The sequence below is a fragment of the Neodiprion lecontei genome, chromosome 3 (genome assembly GCF_021901455.1).
Source record: "Neodiprion lecontei isolate iyNeoLeco1 chromosome 3, iyNeoLeco1.1, whole genome shotgun sequence".
NCBI classification, from domain to species: Eukaryota; Metazoa; Arthropoda; class Insecta; order Hymenoptera; family Diprionidae; genus Neodiprion; species Neodiprion lecontei.
Window position 1 is genome coordinate 16,858,537 of NC_060262.1, and position 16,687 is coordinate 16,875,223.

The 16,687-nt window shown below is 35.3% G+C and overlaps 2 protein-coding genes across 4 annotated transcripts in view; both read right to left on the minus strand.

The window, feature by feature from the left end:
* The window catches only part of LOC107227666 (diphthine methyltransferase), a 102,979-nt gene extending 90,451 nt beyond the window's left edge, over positions 1 to 12,528 (minus strand). For all 3 annotated transcript variants that reach the window (XR_006903468.1, XM_046734986.1, XM_046734987.1), the window contains exon 1: positions 12,209 to 12,528. The gene's annotated coding sequence lies outside the window, so the exon portion shown is untranslated. The remainder of the gene's footprint in view (positions 1 to 12,208) is intronic.
* LOC124293591 lies at positions 1,110 to 5,764 on the minus strand. Its single transcript, XM_046734985.1, has 2 exons — positions 4,260 to 5,764; positions 1,110 to 3,554 (listed from the first exon to the last, which is right to left on the minus strand). The coding sequence occupies exons 1-2, from the start codon at positions 5,305 to 5,307 to the stop codon at positions 3,208 to 3,210; spliced, it is 1,395 nt and encodes a 464-aa protein (XP_046590941.1). The 5' UTR covers positions 5,308 to 5,764; the 3' UTR covers positions 1,110 to 3,207.
* Positions 12,529 to 16,687: the final 4,159 nt, after the last annotated feature.

The window sequence follows — 16,687 nt, forward strand, 5'->3', positions numbered from 1 at the left end:
CGTGCAAACTCGTTTGACGAGAGCAAAAGTTGGTACACGGGGGTTTTCAGAGTCGCTGATTACGAATCCGCACTTAAAAATTGGAAATTCAATATGGCGGATCCAATATGGCGGACCAAAACGCAAAAAGTCGTTTGACGAGAGCGAAAGTTGGTACTCGGGGGTTTTCAGGGTCGCTGATTACGAATCCGTACTCAAAAGTTAGAAATTCAAGATAGCGGATCCAATATGGCGGACCAAAACGCAAAAAGTCGTTTCTCAAGAGCGAAAGTTGGTACTCAGGGATTTTCAGGGTCGCTGATTACGAATCCGCACTCAAAAGTTGGAAATTCAATATGGCGGACTAAAATGCAAAAAGTCGTTTGACGAGAGCGAAAGTTCGTACTCAGGGGTTTTCGAAGTCGATGATTATGAATCCGCACTCAAAAGTTAAAAATTCAAAATGGCGGATCCAATATGGCGGACCAAAACGCAAAAGTCGTTTGACAAGAGCGAAAGTTGGTACGCGGGGGTTTTCGGGGTCGCTAATTACGAATCTGCACTCAAAAGTTGGAAATTCGAGATGGCGGATCCAATATGGCAGACCAAAATGCAAAACGTCGCTTGACGAAAGCGAAAGTTGGCACTCGAAAGTTTTCAGAGTAGCTAATTACGAATCCACACTCAAAAGTTGAAAATTCAAGATCCAATATGGCGGACCGAAAATGCAAAAAGTCATTTGACGGGAACGAAAGTTGGTACTCAGGGGTTTTTGCGGTCACTTATTACGAATATGCACTCAAAATTTGGAAATTTTTGAAGTAATGTAAATAATCCGAATAATTACAGATATATGTTTGTTTCTCTTATCATTTCATACCCTCTTTTTCTATTCGATATATATCATAATTATCGTTCGTAAGGAGTAAACTCCAGTCGTGCGTCGGAGCTGACACACACTTTTTTTTTCTTTTTTTATACTTTCTTTCTTCAAATTATTGTTTATTTGACTTACCAATAAGTTAATTTATTATAATCATAATTGTACAATAAATATTTTTAAAAAATTCTTGTCGTGCTTTCAACGTATCCATTTGCTTTTTTTATTGAAAAATAACTATACAACGAAGTTCAAATTGGAAACATGTTTTATTCACTAGGTTCTGACATTGTACAAGAGCCACAATGATATTCGTCGTAAAAACATTCGAAACAAAACATTTTCAAACAATTTTTCACAATATGATCCAATACGCATGGTTCGCATCGAAACTAACCGGAGAAAGAAACATTTTTAGAAACGTTAATAAGGTTTGCTTTTCGATAGATATCCTCAAAACTCCCTGCTCCTGTAAAAAATCCTCATTTATTCGATGCGCAAATTGTTCGAAAATCTTTTGTTTCGACTAGAACAACCTGGAACACATCGAAAAGTTGAATTTCAAACACGTAGACGATCGGAAACCCTGTATTTTGAATTTTACAAGCCCATTTCTCAACTCACTACATCGTACTTCTGGAACAATATTCGGCATGACTAGAACAACCCAAAACAATCGAAAAAATGGAATTTTTATTATTTATATTGTATGGCACTTTTGCCCGACCGGACGTTGGATTATGACTTTACCGTTTTGGAACTTTGTTTAGAACAACTAGAACAAACTGGAACAACAAAATAAAATTCCATTTTTCAAAAATGGGGGGCCCGGTCACAAAATGGATTTTTGCTTTTTTCAGTTGTGTTCTGTAAATTATGAATATAAGGTTTTGGAACGATGTAGAACAAACCTAGAACAATTGTGAACAATATTCGAAACATTCATTTGCCGAAAGTGGGGGGCGAACTTCACGTAGGTCTATAACTTGGCGAATTCCAAGATACGTTTTTCAAATCAAACTCATATGCAATCTCCATGTATAGAACATATTAAACGAACATCATAGTAACGCAGATATTAGAATCAAAAAGTCATCAGAATTTTCCAACAATATAATGTTGACGAATTCTGCTCCAAATTTTGACTGTCCGTATTCTATTTAGGTACGTTGATATTGCTTATTAAGGAATGATAGATTCGAACATTAGCTAAAAACTTATGGATCATGCCATTGTTTTCTGACTGAACACAATTAATGAACATCAAACGGACATCTAACAAGGAAAGTCTTTCCGCTGACATCCTTCGAATTTGATGAAATTTATATATGTTATTCTACATCAAAATCTAAGAGACACGTGTTTTTTTTTATCGGCGGAAAAACGTTTCTAGGGGGTGAAATTATCCTTTGAAGTTGAGACCTCCGAGGGGTACTTTTCAGGTTTCACCTATTTTCACTAGAGATAATCGAATGCACCCAACTGGATAATTATCTTAATGATAAACTATGAAAAATGCAACTGGTTTCATATTGGGGGGTTGATATAGGGAAAAAGTTATAGGGGTTGAAATTCATAAAATCGTTATAACAAAAAAAACTATTGCACCTATCTCGATGGATTCAATTGCACTTTGAAGAGCGAAAAAAATAATACATCTGGGTTTTTGCGTTTTTCTCGCAAATCAAGTTAAGGGGGTGAACTACCCCTATGTATGTTTACATTTAATCCCAATAAAACGGCAGTAATTCTTTTTTTTTATTCCTTCTCCTAGTGATATGTTTTTTTTTTAATTTACCACACCGTATCACGTATGTAGCATTTAATGAACAGTTTTATCTAGGAGCCAACTTATTTACAGACGGATCTTTCGTTGAAAAAGTACTTATATCTGACTTATCGATAATTCTGACTGATTTATATTTGGCAATGGGATAACATAAGCATACGATAAGCGCTTACACATATTCGGTTCGGTAGATAAGACCAAGTTTTGGGATGACGCACAGAAAAACTGCGTAGTCAAGTAAAAAAAAGAGAGCGTACAATATACTTGTACCTTTTATTGATAATATGTCAACAGTTTAACAAAATAATCACTATAGCAATAAATAGAAGCGAATATATAACCGTACGCTCTATTAGCCGTTGTAAGTACTGCAGTAATGATAGTCATTGAAAAAGTGTTTGAAACATAACGACTTTTTACACCAGGAACAGCGAACAATAGCAAAATTTTCACATCCTGGAACTTCACAGTGTGAGTTGCAGGAATCTCCAAATGCAAAGTGTACAGGATTTTCAAAATTCGCTGGTTTTTATTCTATGTAACCACTTTTGTACCAAGATTATTCGAAAAGATCGATATAACGTGGTGAGGACAGTTGGTTATGAACAAGTGACTGAAGCTTTATGATATTGTTTCTCAAATGCGAATCAATATCATAATTCATCAAAAGACAATTATCAGAAAAATGTCTCACAAAATTTTTCCATACTCGGAATCCAAAAACATCGAGGAGCTGGATTTTTCCGGTAATTCCTTTAGGTATAATCATTACTTTGACGTCTCTATTTGAAGGTTTCACATCACGTACAACTTGGGGACAGTGTCCAGTCCAAGAATCAATCAGTAATAAAGATTTTGAACCAACTTTCGGGAAAATTACATGCTGCAACCAAATTTTAAAATGATCTGAAAATAGAAAAACCTATTACTTTTTCATTCGAAAAAATGTCTATAAAAAAACAGTGCGTGACGATGTATATATTTGGATAGACGATAGTAAGAACCGAAGTTCGGACGGATCAGCGGATCAGCGGATCAGCAAATTAGTAGGCTTACGACTTTAGAAGGAGAGAGTTGTGTATGGAGGTTTCAGTAAATAATGAAGTGTGTGAAATTAACCCGGATCCTGATCAGGTAACAAATTAAATAAATAACGACGAAATGAAACAATAAAGAAAGTCACACCATTCTAAAATGATAAACACGACACATCAAACACTCTCCCTTCAAATTTTTCGAATAGTTGTTCCGCTCGATTTTATCTATATACCCTTTTACCGTCCGCTTTTATGTTATTGTTACTATTTTGTTTTATTCTTACGCGACTATTGTCTCTTATATCTTTTAACTTATGCACCTGTGCCGTCCACTTATATTTTTTAAACTATCAAACCAAGTTTGTTGGGTTGCGACGTGCAGGGACTATAAATTTGGAATTATGTACTATTAAATTATAATTGACCTATTAAACCAAAATGACCCAAATAAATGCATAATTTTCTCTTTGATCGTCAACAACTATTTCTCGCAATTGTCTATTTATTTCCCTTTGTTTTATATTTGACTTATAATCAATAAAAAAAATTCATTACAAGTGGGTGTAATTTATACCTGAAGTAAGCTTCCCAGACTTGGATACTTCTATGTACACATTATCTCGTCTGAAAAGCGTTTTCTCCACTATTGGACCAATCTTGCCAGTTGGTTCTTTTAAAACCAAAAACGGTGGAGATAGCAGCTTGCCGTCAGCTGATATAGTCGGCTGAATAGTGTAACTGTGGCTCGTAGAATAGACTGATTGTACAAGACATTGTACTTGCTTTTCTCCTTTGACTGCTAAAGTTCTTCCGGAATGCATTTCTAGTTGGCAGCCACTCTGAGCGTTAAATGTATTTGACAATCCGTACGTTCTAATATTTAGCTTTACGTCATAGACAAATTTTTGAATTTGTTGTTCCAAGACTTTTCCATCTTCAATTGTTTTGGATGTAATGAATTTATGAATTTTTCTCGATACGATACGATGAGCTGCTTTGAATGAGTTTATCCACGTATGAGATGCTTTGAAACGAAAATCAGTATGCCCTATTTCTTTTTGAGCATGAAAAGCCCATTTTTTCAAATCAGAATCGTGCACTATTAAACCAGCATCCACAGCAGCTTTAAATCTTTCGAAAGTGTAACCACAAATTCGTGCTAATTTTTTTTTGTATGTCCCCCCCTTGGTCAAATTGTGGGCCCACCGGTGCAACTGTCGTATAGATTGCACTTTTTTGCACTTTTGTTTAACACTGCCCAAACCCAAATTTCCTTTCTTCCCGCTGCGCCAATACTCAACGGCTCTTAATTTGTATTCGTAAGATAAGTCTTCGTTATCACGAGTGCATGTATCAGGCGATAGTTCTGATTCATACAGGGCGTTTGCCCATTCTTTATCTTCAACAATTTCCATTTCCCAATCCTTAAACGGTTCTTCAAAATGCAAAGAATTTTCTTCTACCATTTCGAAACCACTGTATTCGTTCACTGCACTCAACAAAATATTTTCAAAGTTTGCTTTCAACTGTATTTCATCGTTATTTACTGGCGAATCCGGTAAACGCATAACTTCAAAAGTTGCGAGAAGCATTCTAATAACGTTCAAAGGATTTATCTTCATTTTGATTAATATTTGCAATTTCGTTTTAAATAGTCTTGAATTGTAAGTGACTTCTTTCGTCGTGTAAAAGAAAAATAGCCGACTGTGATGAATATATTCCGCGATCGCAGTTTTATCACTGCTTCTATGTCGTATTTCAAATCTAATTATGGGAGCGAGTCACAGACTGGACAGAGATGACTCCTAGATAACACCTTCAAGTAAGGGGGGGGATATGATAACTATGAAAATATGTCAGTATTTACTAAATTTTTGTGAAGAATATAAGGAATAGATATTTTTGAAATTCGTCTTGTGGTATGTTCAATATTAACTAATGAAAAAAATTGTTATCCGTAAAAGTTATCCAATCTGTCATTTTTGGCAGCAAAAATAAATAGGTGAATTCTTCTAAACTGTGGATGAGATTCGTATGAATACCATAAAAAGTTACAAAAAATAAAAAATTGATAAAGTGGTAGAATTTTCAGCGGAAAAATTTGATTTTTTCCAATTTTCCTTGCTCAATTAGGTAAGATCCATTGTTTAAATAAATTTTAAATGAAATGTTTTAAGTATAACTAGAAGAGTCTCAAATTGCCTTCAAATAAAAAACAAACCATTAAGATTGGATGCATACTTTTGGTCCTATCACTTTCACCAATTATGAAAATGTAATTTCGAGAAAAATCTGTCCATCGTTTGATACGTAGATGTTGAGAATTTAGAGAAAAAACGCATCACTAAGAGAAGAAATAAGAAAAAAAAGAATTACTGCCGTTTTATTGAAATTAAATGTAAACATACATAGGGGTAGTTCACCCCCTTAACTTGATTTGCGAGAAAAACGCAAAAACCCAGATGTATTATTTTTTTCGCTCTTCAAAGTGCAATTGAATCCATCGAGATAGGTGCAATATTTTTTTTTTGTTATAACGATTTTTTGAATTTCAACCCCTATAACTTTTTTCCTATGCAACCCCACGATATGAAACCAGTTGCATTTTTCATCGTTTATCATTAAGGTAATTATCCATTTGGGTGCATTCGATTATCTCTAGTAAAAATAGGTGAAACCTGAAAAGTACCCCTCGGAGGTCTCAACTTCAAAGGATAATTTCACCCCCTAGAAACGTTTTTCCGCCGATAAAAAAAAATTCGTGTCTCTTAAATTTTGATGTAGAATAACATATATAAATTTCATCAAAATCGAAGGATGTCAGCGGAAAGACTTTCTTTGTAAGCTAAATTGCATCTCCTATTGTTATCATGCAGTGGTAGGCGCCATTTGCGGTGTGAGGAATAAATCTCTTAAATCGTAACGGTAGTGAAGCCGACGCGACGTTGTGAACTTTTGCCGCATTTTTGCCGCTAGTGAGGGGGAGCCCAATGCACTCGTAGTGGTAGGCATACTTATAGGCCAGTCAAATTAGACCGAAAAGTAGCTAATATCTACAACACGGATTGAAAAGCCAAATTTTTTAGGACAAGTAGAGGGTCATCTGAGATGCTCAACAACACCAAAATCTAACAAAATTTCCTTGTGCATCGGCCGCCATCTTGAAAAACAAGTAATGTTCGATATCTCGGCTCCCATTGGTCGGATATTCGATTTTTTTTTAGTTTTTCAGACAAAAATATTGTATACAACTTTCATTGGAAGTATTTTTTGATGGCTGTGAATGAAAACGTTTTACGATAAAAAAATGCCATAAGTTGATGTCTAATAATGTTTATTGTCAATTATATTGCCCGCTTTCGATGTTATCAATAAATTTTTCATATAAAAGTTGTAGAGGACTCAATTCTGAATAATTTTTGTGTATACGATTTTGCGATTGTTCGAATATTACCTGATATAGAGAGCGTCAAATTTGTTTCTGTCCGCATTCGACCTGTAAAGCTTACTGACACAATAGGCAACGGAGCAGCTGCATATAATCGTCGATATCTTGGCTTCTACTGTTTCAATTTTATTCATTATTTTTCAGTTTTTCAGAGAAAAATATTTTCTACATCTTTTATTCAAATGATTTTTTGATAATTAGGAAGGAAAAAAGGTTACGAATAAAATAGTGCCATGATTTTATGATAAAAAATATTTATGGAATGAAATTTGATCGCATAATCATGCGTATTTGGTCTTTTTTGTCGACGAGCCAGGCATATTGACGTCGTCTACGTCATCGTCATCATCCTCTCGACTTTCTCGGATTTCGTCTTCTTCGGTTTGTGAATCGTAGATCAATCCTTGGTTGCATTCAATTGCAAGTGAATCCAAATTATTGCAATCGTCTTCGTCTGCAATAATTTGTTGCAACTGTACGATGTTAGTACATAGTTCGCCACTGCAATGTGCACATACCATGAAGCATTGAAGCCCAGCTTTGCGGCAACTACAGGCTTTTCCACACTTAATCTTGCATTTGCACGATATCGATTCTGGCAATATAATTGACAATAAACATTATTAGACATTAATTTATGGCACTTTTTTTTATCGTAAAACGTTTTCATTCACAGCTATCAAGAAATGCTTCTAATAAAAGTTGTAGACAATATTTTTCTCTAAAAAAACTAAAAAAAAATCGAACATCCGACCAATGGGAGCTGAGATATTGACGATTTCCTGTTTTTCAAGATGGCTGCCGATGCACAAGGAAATTTTGTTGGATTTTGGTGTTTTTGGGCATCTCAGATGACCCTCTACTTGTCCTAAAAAATTTGGCTTTTCAATCAGTTTTGCCATTTTCAAGTTCTATTTGACTGGCCTATTATTAGGCATGCATTTATAGTCCAGGATAGTTTGTTTGAAAATGACAAAATGGATTATGTGAAAATTGTTGGAAATTGAGTCCTCGTTTTATTTAAAAAAAATTTTCGATAAAATTAAAAGGGGGCAATATGACAATAAACAGTCGTAACCATGAATTAATGGTACTTTTTTTACTGTAACGTTTTTTCTTTTACAGATATTAAGAAATTCTTCAATCAAAAGTTGTGGACAATATTTTTCGTACAACAAAAAAAAAACCCAAATCCAACTAGTAGGAGCCGAGATATCGATGATTTCTTATTTTTCAAGATAGCGAACGAAGTACCAGGAAATTTTATTGGATGTTGGCGGATTTAGGCATCTTTAATGACCCTGTACTTACCCTAAAAAATTTGGCTTGCCCATCCGTTTTGTAGATATTTTGTACTTTTCGAGCTAACTATCCTGGACTATTATAGTAACTGGCCTCCGAGGTTGCAACGCTCGAGTCAAACTAAGAAACACAGGCTTCACGTCAGTTACACGGCGTTCAATGATAAAGGGATAGGAGTACTCAGACTTGTGTATAAGCCCATGGTATGGAGGGTAGAGGTAAGGGGCCGTACTTAAATTACGTAACGGAATTTGAAGAACTTTTCAACCCCTACCCCCCCTGTGTATCAGATCATAACAAAATGTCAACCCCCCCTCCCCCCGTCCCAAATTGTACGTAATTTTTCGGAATCAAATAACGAAATAGCATAAAATTTTATTAAAATCATTTGTATTTTTCATTATTCTTTTATTTTTTTCATTATTATAGCAGCGCGCTAGTTTCAAAATGTTAAAGGTTTGGCTATAACAGAATCTGGTGCGGGAATTCAGTTTGAATTTTTTTATTAATTATCAAAAAATTTTACATTCAATTCAAAAAATTACGTACAAGCATCAAAAGACCCCCTCCCCCGTATCGTAACAAAGTGTAACAATCGAGTCTGACCCCTCCCCTCCCTTACGTTTGTTACGTAATTTAAGTATGGCCCCTAAGGAGAAGTATCTCATGAGTTTTCAACTGGAAAACTGTCCGCCAAAAAGCAGCAAATATTGGTTCAATAAGTCACCAGAAAGGCGCTGATAAGCAACAAGGGTTCAATCTGAACTTGTCCGTTATAGATGAAGTGAAGGACAAATGGAAGTCGGAAAATATAAAAGTAGTTGTAGACTAAATTAGTTCGTAAAAGTACCCTAAATGCATGGTGAACTGCTAACGTAGTGAAATGAAAATGTACTCAATATAACCTGAAAACTTGCCACAAGACCCACAAGACGTTATTGTATGGAGTATGCAGGTTATGGACGTGCTCTATTTTTCATATGTGGATTAATATGATTAGAGTTTGTGTTATAAAAAGTTACTGTTTTTTAATTAAAAATTTTTATCTGTATGTAAATATTTCAATCCAGAAGTTCAAATTTTCTAGCGATACATTTTATTAATGGATCTATATTTCTCCGTCTGATTCTGTCCTGCTCTAATTCTTGGCACTTTCTTTAAATGCGTCCCTTTTGCTACAGGAACGCTATCTCATTTGTACTCTACGGACATTTTCTATAGACGGAGATTGTCCTCCTTAACTTTACCCTCCATAGTGAAAGGTTTGAAGCTTGGCTTATGAAGAAACAATATCCTAAAGGTTGCATCAAGAATGCTGAATTGCCGCTGTAATTTTATCTCACTTTGTCTTTCAATTTCACAGGTATCATTAGATTTGATTATATTGTCGCATGACTCAGATAAATTTATCCTGTAATTACTTTCTTTTTATGGCAGTAGGTATTTTTCAATGTATCCCTACACGTGAGTTAGCGTACACATGTGATCTTCAGCTGATTTGATTTTGCACAAGCTAATTCGCCAAGCCTTGTTTGTTTTTAAACCACGCTGAGCATCAAACTTTCAACAATACGATCTGCAAAAGTGATGCCATTATCGTTTACTTGGCATAATATAATCATAGAGCTCTACATGGGGAGACCACCTATTATTCTGATTCGGTGGGGCTACTTGTGAAAGATATACTCGAAAATGTTTTTCATCTACCGAAGCCCTCTCTTCTCTTCTTTTGAAGTATTCTAAAACATGAAAACAAATACATTCTTACTTGATAATATTTCACCTTGGCTGTCAGCAACCATTAAAAAAAAACCAATAAATGTTAAAATTGTGGCTTTTGAATAATTTTGGTAAATTGAAGTAATTACTTCAGTAGCTTGCAAGTTTCTATGTAATATACCCAAAGTATTAAACGATTAAGTTTGGTCAAAAAGTCTTTTTATGAATAACAACCCAGTAAAATACAATATTTTTAACTTTTATTAACTCTACAAAAATTTATATTTGGTTCTCAATAATTTGAAATTTGACCAAAATTGATTCATCCAAGCTGCAACTACATTCTATTTATATTGAATGGAAATCATAATACTCACAGCTAATCAGCTACCACAGAGGCATATGATAAACTTTTTCCTAGCTTTCATCCTCCCTTTCGCTTCACATTGCTGCTCGCTCTTGAGCGAAACGATGTGCTACCTAATCGTCTTTTCTGTATCATTTTAGGCTTGGTACAGCCAGATTCTTTATTCAATCCTATGTTACAAGTCTGTACAATAAACTATCTGCAAGTATAACACGGAGTGTATCATTTTTCTAATACCTAGTGATAACTTTGAGGTAGTTACTGGCAAAACCATGAATTAAGGAGATTGGTGAGCGCTTCTTGGGTAGGCAGTAAGAGGGGTAAGCCTATGCTTATACACAGGCCTGACCAATCGTTCTCAACATTAGTCTTAACTAATAAAATACAAAAAAAACTTCAAACGAAAGGTTTCTGACAACTTACTTAATGTAATCGCTTCTTCTAAATGAACTGAATTGTATTTCGCTATTGTATAATTCCAAAAAAGTATTTTGTGAGCATTTGCTCAAGGATTATGTGTGAAACCTCATGCAAAACACTTAACATTTTTTACTGTTATTCACAAACGATATGGACAAAGATCTTTATACTTTACAAACATCTTTTTAAGAATAATATTTATCATTTAGATAGTTTTTCGTTGAGATGACTATGTTTTTTGTCTGTGATTCTCAAGGTAAGCAGCATTTCACTGCATACCCATCACATACCGGCATAAGCGCAACGCATTTATAAGAAATACAACTTCCACTATTGAATACTTGGAATTTATGTACGTCGTCCATCTGAGGTTTTGTATAGTAACATAAATAATATTAATCAATATTGTGCACAAACTTGAGTTGCGATTCTACCTTCTAATTTTCCTTACCAATCTCCTCACATAAAATGCACAACTTTGATTTTTTGCAACACAATACTGGTCTCTGAAAGTAATCTATATCTAGATTATTTTTTAATTTTTCACTTCAAGCTTTATGGAGACATTCTTCAACTCACAAACTTCAAAAAAATATCTAGTTAAAAAATCAATTTCTTTCATCCAAATGGTACAGAACTTTCTAAACATTAATTTTAGGACCAATCTGTGTGCAGGTTACTGGAATTCGAATTTCGTAATTCCTTCAAATCTTTTCAGTACAGTTAAAGAAAGCCATTGGTGCAAGATTAAACTATTTGCCTAAATAATAATCACAGAATTGTATACAAAGATTTGATCCATCTTTCATATATAACTTTCACAATAAAAATCTTAGATCACATTTGATTCATCGAATGATAACCCTCGTAAGTATCACACAGTCATTAGGGGCTCGTCTGTGGGATTGCTATCAGCTTTTCAGTGAAATCTGAACAGTTAAATAGCAATTATAATTCCGACCGAGTTTCAAACGCTATTCGAATAAACGTAACGAATTATCAAGACGAATACTTTGAGGAACAATATACTTAAATAATAAAAAATACGATGACACACAGACAATTGCCATTACGAATACATTAACGGAAAATGATTGTTCAGGAGGCCATAGAGTGTCGTAAGGAGAAAATGTTTCGGTGATGATCTAACCGATGAGGATTACTGGCCGAAGAATAAGCTAGGTTAGTTTTGCGTTGTAACTATTAGGTTAGGTAACTAATGGAAAAAATTTCATGTATAGCACAGATAGTATTATTGTGACATTACCTTATACACGAAAAGTTTCAAACGTGACAATTTCATACGTCCAAGACGATTCGTAAGATAATTCTTTAACAGATTTCATCTATCCACGAAACCCGGGAATGAGAAGGCAAGGTACTACGCACAGCAATACACAAGTAAACATCCAAAATCGGATAGCAATAATAAATCACCAGAAATGAACATGAATATTCACAATCTCAAGCAAGGTTGTATTATATTCTTCATAACACGCCGCGACATTCGAATTTTGGACTGGAAAACTAGCAGACGTATAATTTACAGAAGTTAGAGCATGTACTATTGTACTACTGGAGGTAGCCTCACGTGTAAATAGAAGTGTGGAGGATGAGTACGCGACAGCCGTGGGGGGGTATATATCTGTGTGACGTCAGAACGGCAATTCCCGAAATTTCCAGAGGCTAGTCACTGGAAATCGTTGGTAAAAATACAGCTAGACACACAATCAGTAGTTTGGGTCGCCAAGTACCGATTATGCATTAAGGGGGTCCTCTAGTTTCTCGGGTCGAAAAAATCGATTTTTTTTTTTTTTCATAAATCACATCTACAACATGTGTAGAAAATGTGTGCCAAAGGATTTTTCGATATTCGAAGTGGTTCACAAGTTATGGCCCTGGAACGGAGCAGGAGCGCGCGCCGGGCTGCTCCGAAAGCCGAGCGGCGCTGACCATTGGATTGATATCCCCAAATCTAACTGCTACCTGAACCTTTTGTGAATTAGGCCCGAGTAAAGGGGAGCCGAGACCGTTGACAGACGCTTTTGAATATTGACTAAGACGCCGTGAAGTTTTAGTTCAGTCTTGCTGTGGCAGTTGCGAAGCGTACTATATTTTCTCTTGCGAGTCGCACGTAGCTGATTTTTTCAATCGACCTAAAAAGCGAAAATTCGCAGGCAACCGACACACTTTTGAACAAGACAAGTCGTTTACATCGGCGTCAGCGACGAAACTTCGTCAAAATAAAAATTTTGAAGTGAACGTTGAACAGACTGTTTTGTATTGTATTTTGAATTTTGTAAGTGTATTTTCAACCATTTCTTCGGCTGTTATTTGTAAAGAGTGCAAAAGTACGGTGACTTTCCATCAACGTGATATACGAGGACTGGGCTTTAAAATTTCTATGGCGTGCAAGTGTGAGAAAGAAAAAGAAATAGATTCATGCCCAAAAATCTGGACTTTTGCTCCGAAGCACCTCCATTCTGGGCCAAAAGTGGTTGAAATCGCCACGTTTCTCGCTGTCATAATCTTCAACGAAGGATTCGAAGCTATCCTGAAGACCTTGGAAACCATGGGAGTGAAAATCGGCCCACAAGCTAAAGGATATGTTCAACAGCGTGATAGCTCTCGGATCGACCGTTCAGAAAGGCGCACGAGCGATGTTATAGAACAGGCCCGAATCGCGAAAAGAGAAGACAGAGCAGCTCTGCGTGACCTCCAAGAAGAAGAGGAAGGCCTATTGTATGGTCCAGGCATAGCAGATTGACGGTGAGATGGAATTTTTAGTATAAATCACATGCGTGAACTTTCAAACGCGTTTTTCTCGAAACACCATTTTTCGAAACGGTAACCACGATATTTCAGAAACTATTGCACCGATCTTGTTCAAATTTATACAGCATCTTTAATATGTTATAAGCCAGCGATTGAACTAGAATTATCATGATTGCTTCGATAGTTTTTTTCGTACGAGCGAAAAACTTAAGAAAAAATGAGTAAAAAATAGAATGTAATTTTCAAAAGTGTATAAAAATGTCAATTTTTGTAATTTAAAATTCACTCTAGTTCAATCGCTAGTCTTGAATATGAAGATTAAAATGCCGTTTGGTTTTTTGATTTCAGATAAGCAGAACAGCCGCAATCTTGGTTACCGTCAAGCACCTCTTCTACTTGATGTCTTCCTGTCGGCCACTATAGCTGCTATTCTATTATATATTTTGACTTTAAAAAATTTGTAAAGCTCATTTAAATGTTGATAAAGATTATGCAAAAACAATGAGATTGATTATTTCGATGCTTTGCCCGTAAAAAATTGTTGAAAAAGCCATAAAAAAACAGCCGAGAAACTAGAGGACCCCCTTAAAATGCGATGGACAACCTGATTCAATCACCCATTTTGAATAAACTGGATTTTATTCTTAATAAGTAATTTAATAATGTTGTGCACCCTTTTGGTGTGCCCAAGCAGCCCCAGTTTAGGATTCACAATTTGTCTGACATGTCAAATAAATAATCGTTATAACCCTACACGCATTTCGTTCGGAAAGAGAAATATTAGGTTTTAATGAACATTGCACTTATTTTTGACTGATTGAAAGTATTGTTTACAAACGCATTTTGTCATAGCACGTACAGCTGTTCAAAGCTAGGCTCCGCATACTTGACAGGTAAATAAAACTATCTTGATTTTTTATCAATGCAGTTGTTTGGAAATTGTTTGGGCAAGTTTAGGAATGTATTTTTATAGCTTAGGAAATGATAGTTTATTTTTGATTAATAAAAGTCTGTTGAGCGTATAGTTAGCAGGCTTAGTTAAAACAAGAAAAAATAATTTTTATCTGCATTTAAGTGGAAATCGTTTGGGAAATACGTCTGTAGTAATCTCAACATTTGGTAAATTTTATTATATATTAAAAACATTAATTTACCATCGAATAATTCAGAACGAAATGCATGCGTTACCGGATGCGTGCGCATTTTTCTACTCTATCGACTGTACTCACTGTACCGATTGAATTATGGAACTTTATTTCCAATTCCTTTTATTACTATTACTTCCAACCATTTTGGAGCATTGGAGCTGATTAGAGCTTTAGGAAGTAATATTGTCACACATACAGTCAAGTAAAATGTCAAATAAAATTATTTCTATCCGTTTATTACCTGTAAACAGATATTTAAAATGGTTTGTATAAATGTTACAATTGTTGATTTTACACCACATCAACAAAGTCGCTATTACAGCATTGTTATAGTTCAACGTCTTCATCACCAATGCCCTTTATACATTGCAGGATGGTAAAGGATCTGTACAGAACATTGACATATAGTATGGACTACGCTTAGGCCAGTAGAATACGGCCAGTTGGTAGAAAGAGATAGCCACTGGTGGCGGTCAACTTCCGTCTCTTTCTTTTCGTAAGCGTAGCAATATGATAGAGAGAGAAAGCAATTGACCCCCACCTCATTCCCTCTGTCTAAATCTAGCGGACACTTTTCGAAGGCCTTCATGTTGGGATTGCATAGCCATGCTACATGTCGATGGTACAGAGTCATCTGGCTTGCAGCAATCGTCGATCCATTTCACGAGGTAGATCAATTAATTTTGTAAAGTGAAGACTACCTGTTTATTTTTGACTTTGTCGGCATTATTTACCTGACATCTTGATTTTCTAATCATATTGTTATATTTTGATAATTCTTTTACTATTTTTGTTTACAGATAATACTTCGACTAAATGTGAAATTGCTGTTAATTGGAAACAGAATCTAAAGATTAAGTGGCAAGGGTGGTGAAAAGGAGAAAATGGTCTTGGCAAAGTTGGGTGGTACTGTTGCCAACAAGACTTTTGAGTCGCTGGTCAAATCTATAAATTCTGGCAGGAAGTAACTCCAGTAAAGACTTACAGAGCAAGCGAGTCAATGAGTCCAAAACTGAGCGTCAAGGATGGATAGTCAAAATTAAAGCACGTTCAAGTGTGTTAGCGGATGAGTATTTAGAAAAAGAAGAAAATGATTCTCTCGACAAATGATGCCGATAAGTAGCCCTGTATTTTTATACAAAAAATAAAAAAATTAACAATCAACTGGAATAAAATAATCTTCAGCAGAGTGTTTGATCAGAAAAACAATCAATCCAGTGAAGTAGCTATTTCAATATGTCGTATTGGAAATTGTACATTGCATATACGAAGTTAATTAAAGCAATTGTCTTTCGATATTTTCCAGATACTGCGTCACGTCGCTGGATCAGCATATTTTTTGCAGTTGACACAAATTGACAGGGGGAAGTTCAGAACATTAACACAATGAGATATCACAAATAAAATTGTCTAATTAAAGACTCAAATGTTGTAAAAACAGTAAAATACGATGTATAATTATTAGGGTGGTCCTTATTTGGGGTGCTGATGAATTTCGACAAGTGCGCCCCCTAGACACGTTCGAAATAAATGAACAAAAAATGTGTGCGAAAACGGAGCGCTGTAGTCCAATTAGAAGACGTGCCTCTAAGCTCGTTTTGTTTTTCATTTGAATAACATGGATTTTTAGACTACTTCAATTATTATGTTTTAAAAAATTCTTTTTTCACATAAATCTGTTGTTCATGGGTACAACTACGCGTGTATTTTTCCACAAGTCGTTATCACAACCTTTACGCCCCCCCATCCCCCTGATATTACACACGACGGCAAATTGATCAACGTGAGAATACCTCTTTTTAGCCGCTTGGTGCTTGACAGTA

Bases quoted from the DNA above. Each gene is read 5' to 3' on its own strand.
- LOC124293591 (XM_046734985.1), bottom strand. From the start codon at position 5,307: ATGAAGATAAATCCTTTGAACGTTATTAGAATGCTTCTCGCAACTTTT. The intron at 3,555-4,259 runs GTATAAATTACA...TTCTATTTTCAG, and splicing joins GTCTGGGAAGCTTACTTCAG to ATCATTTTAAAATTTGGTTG.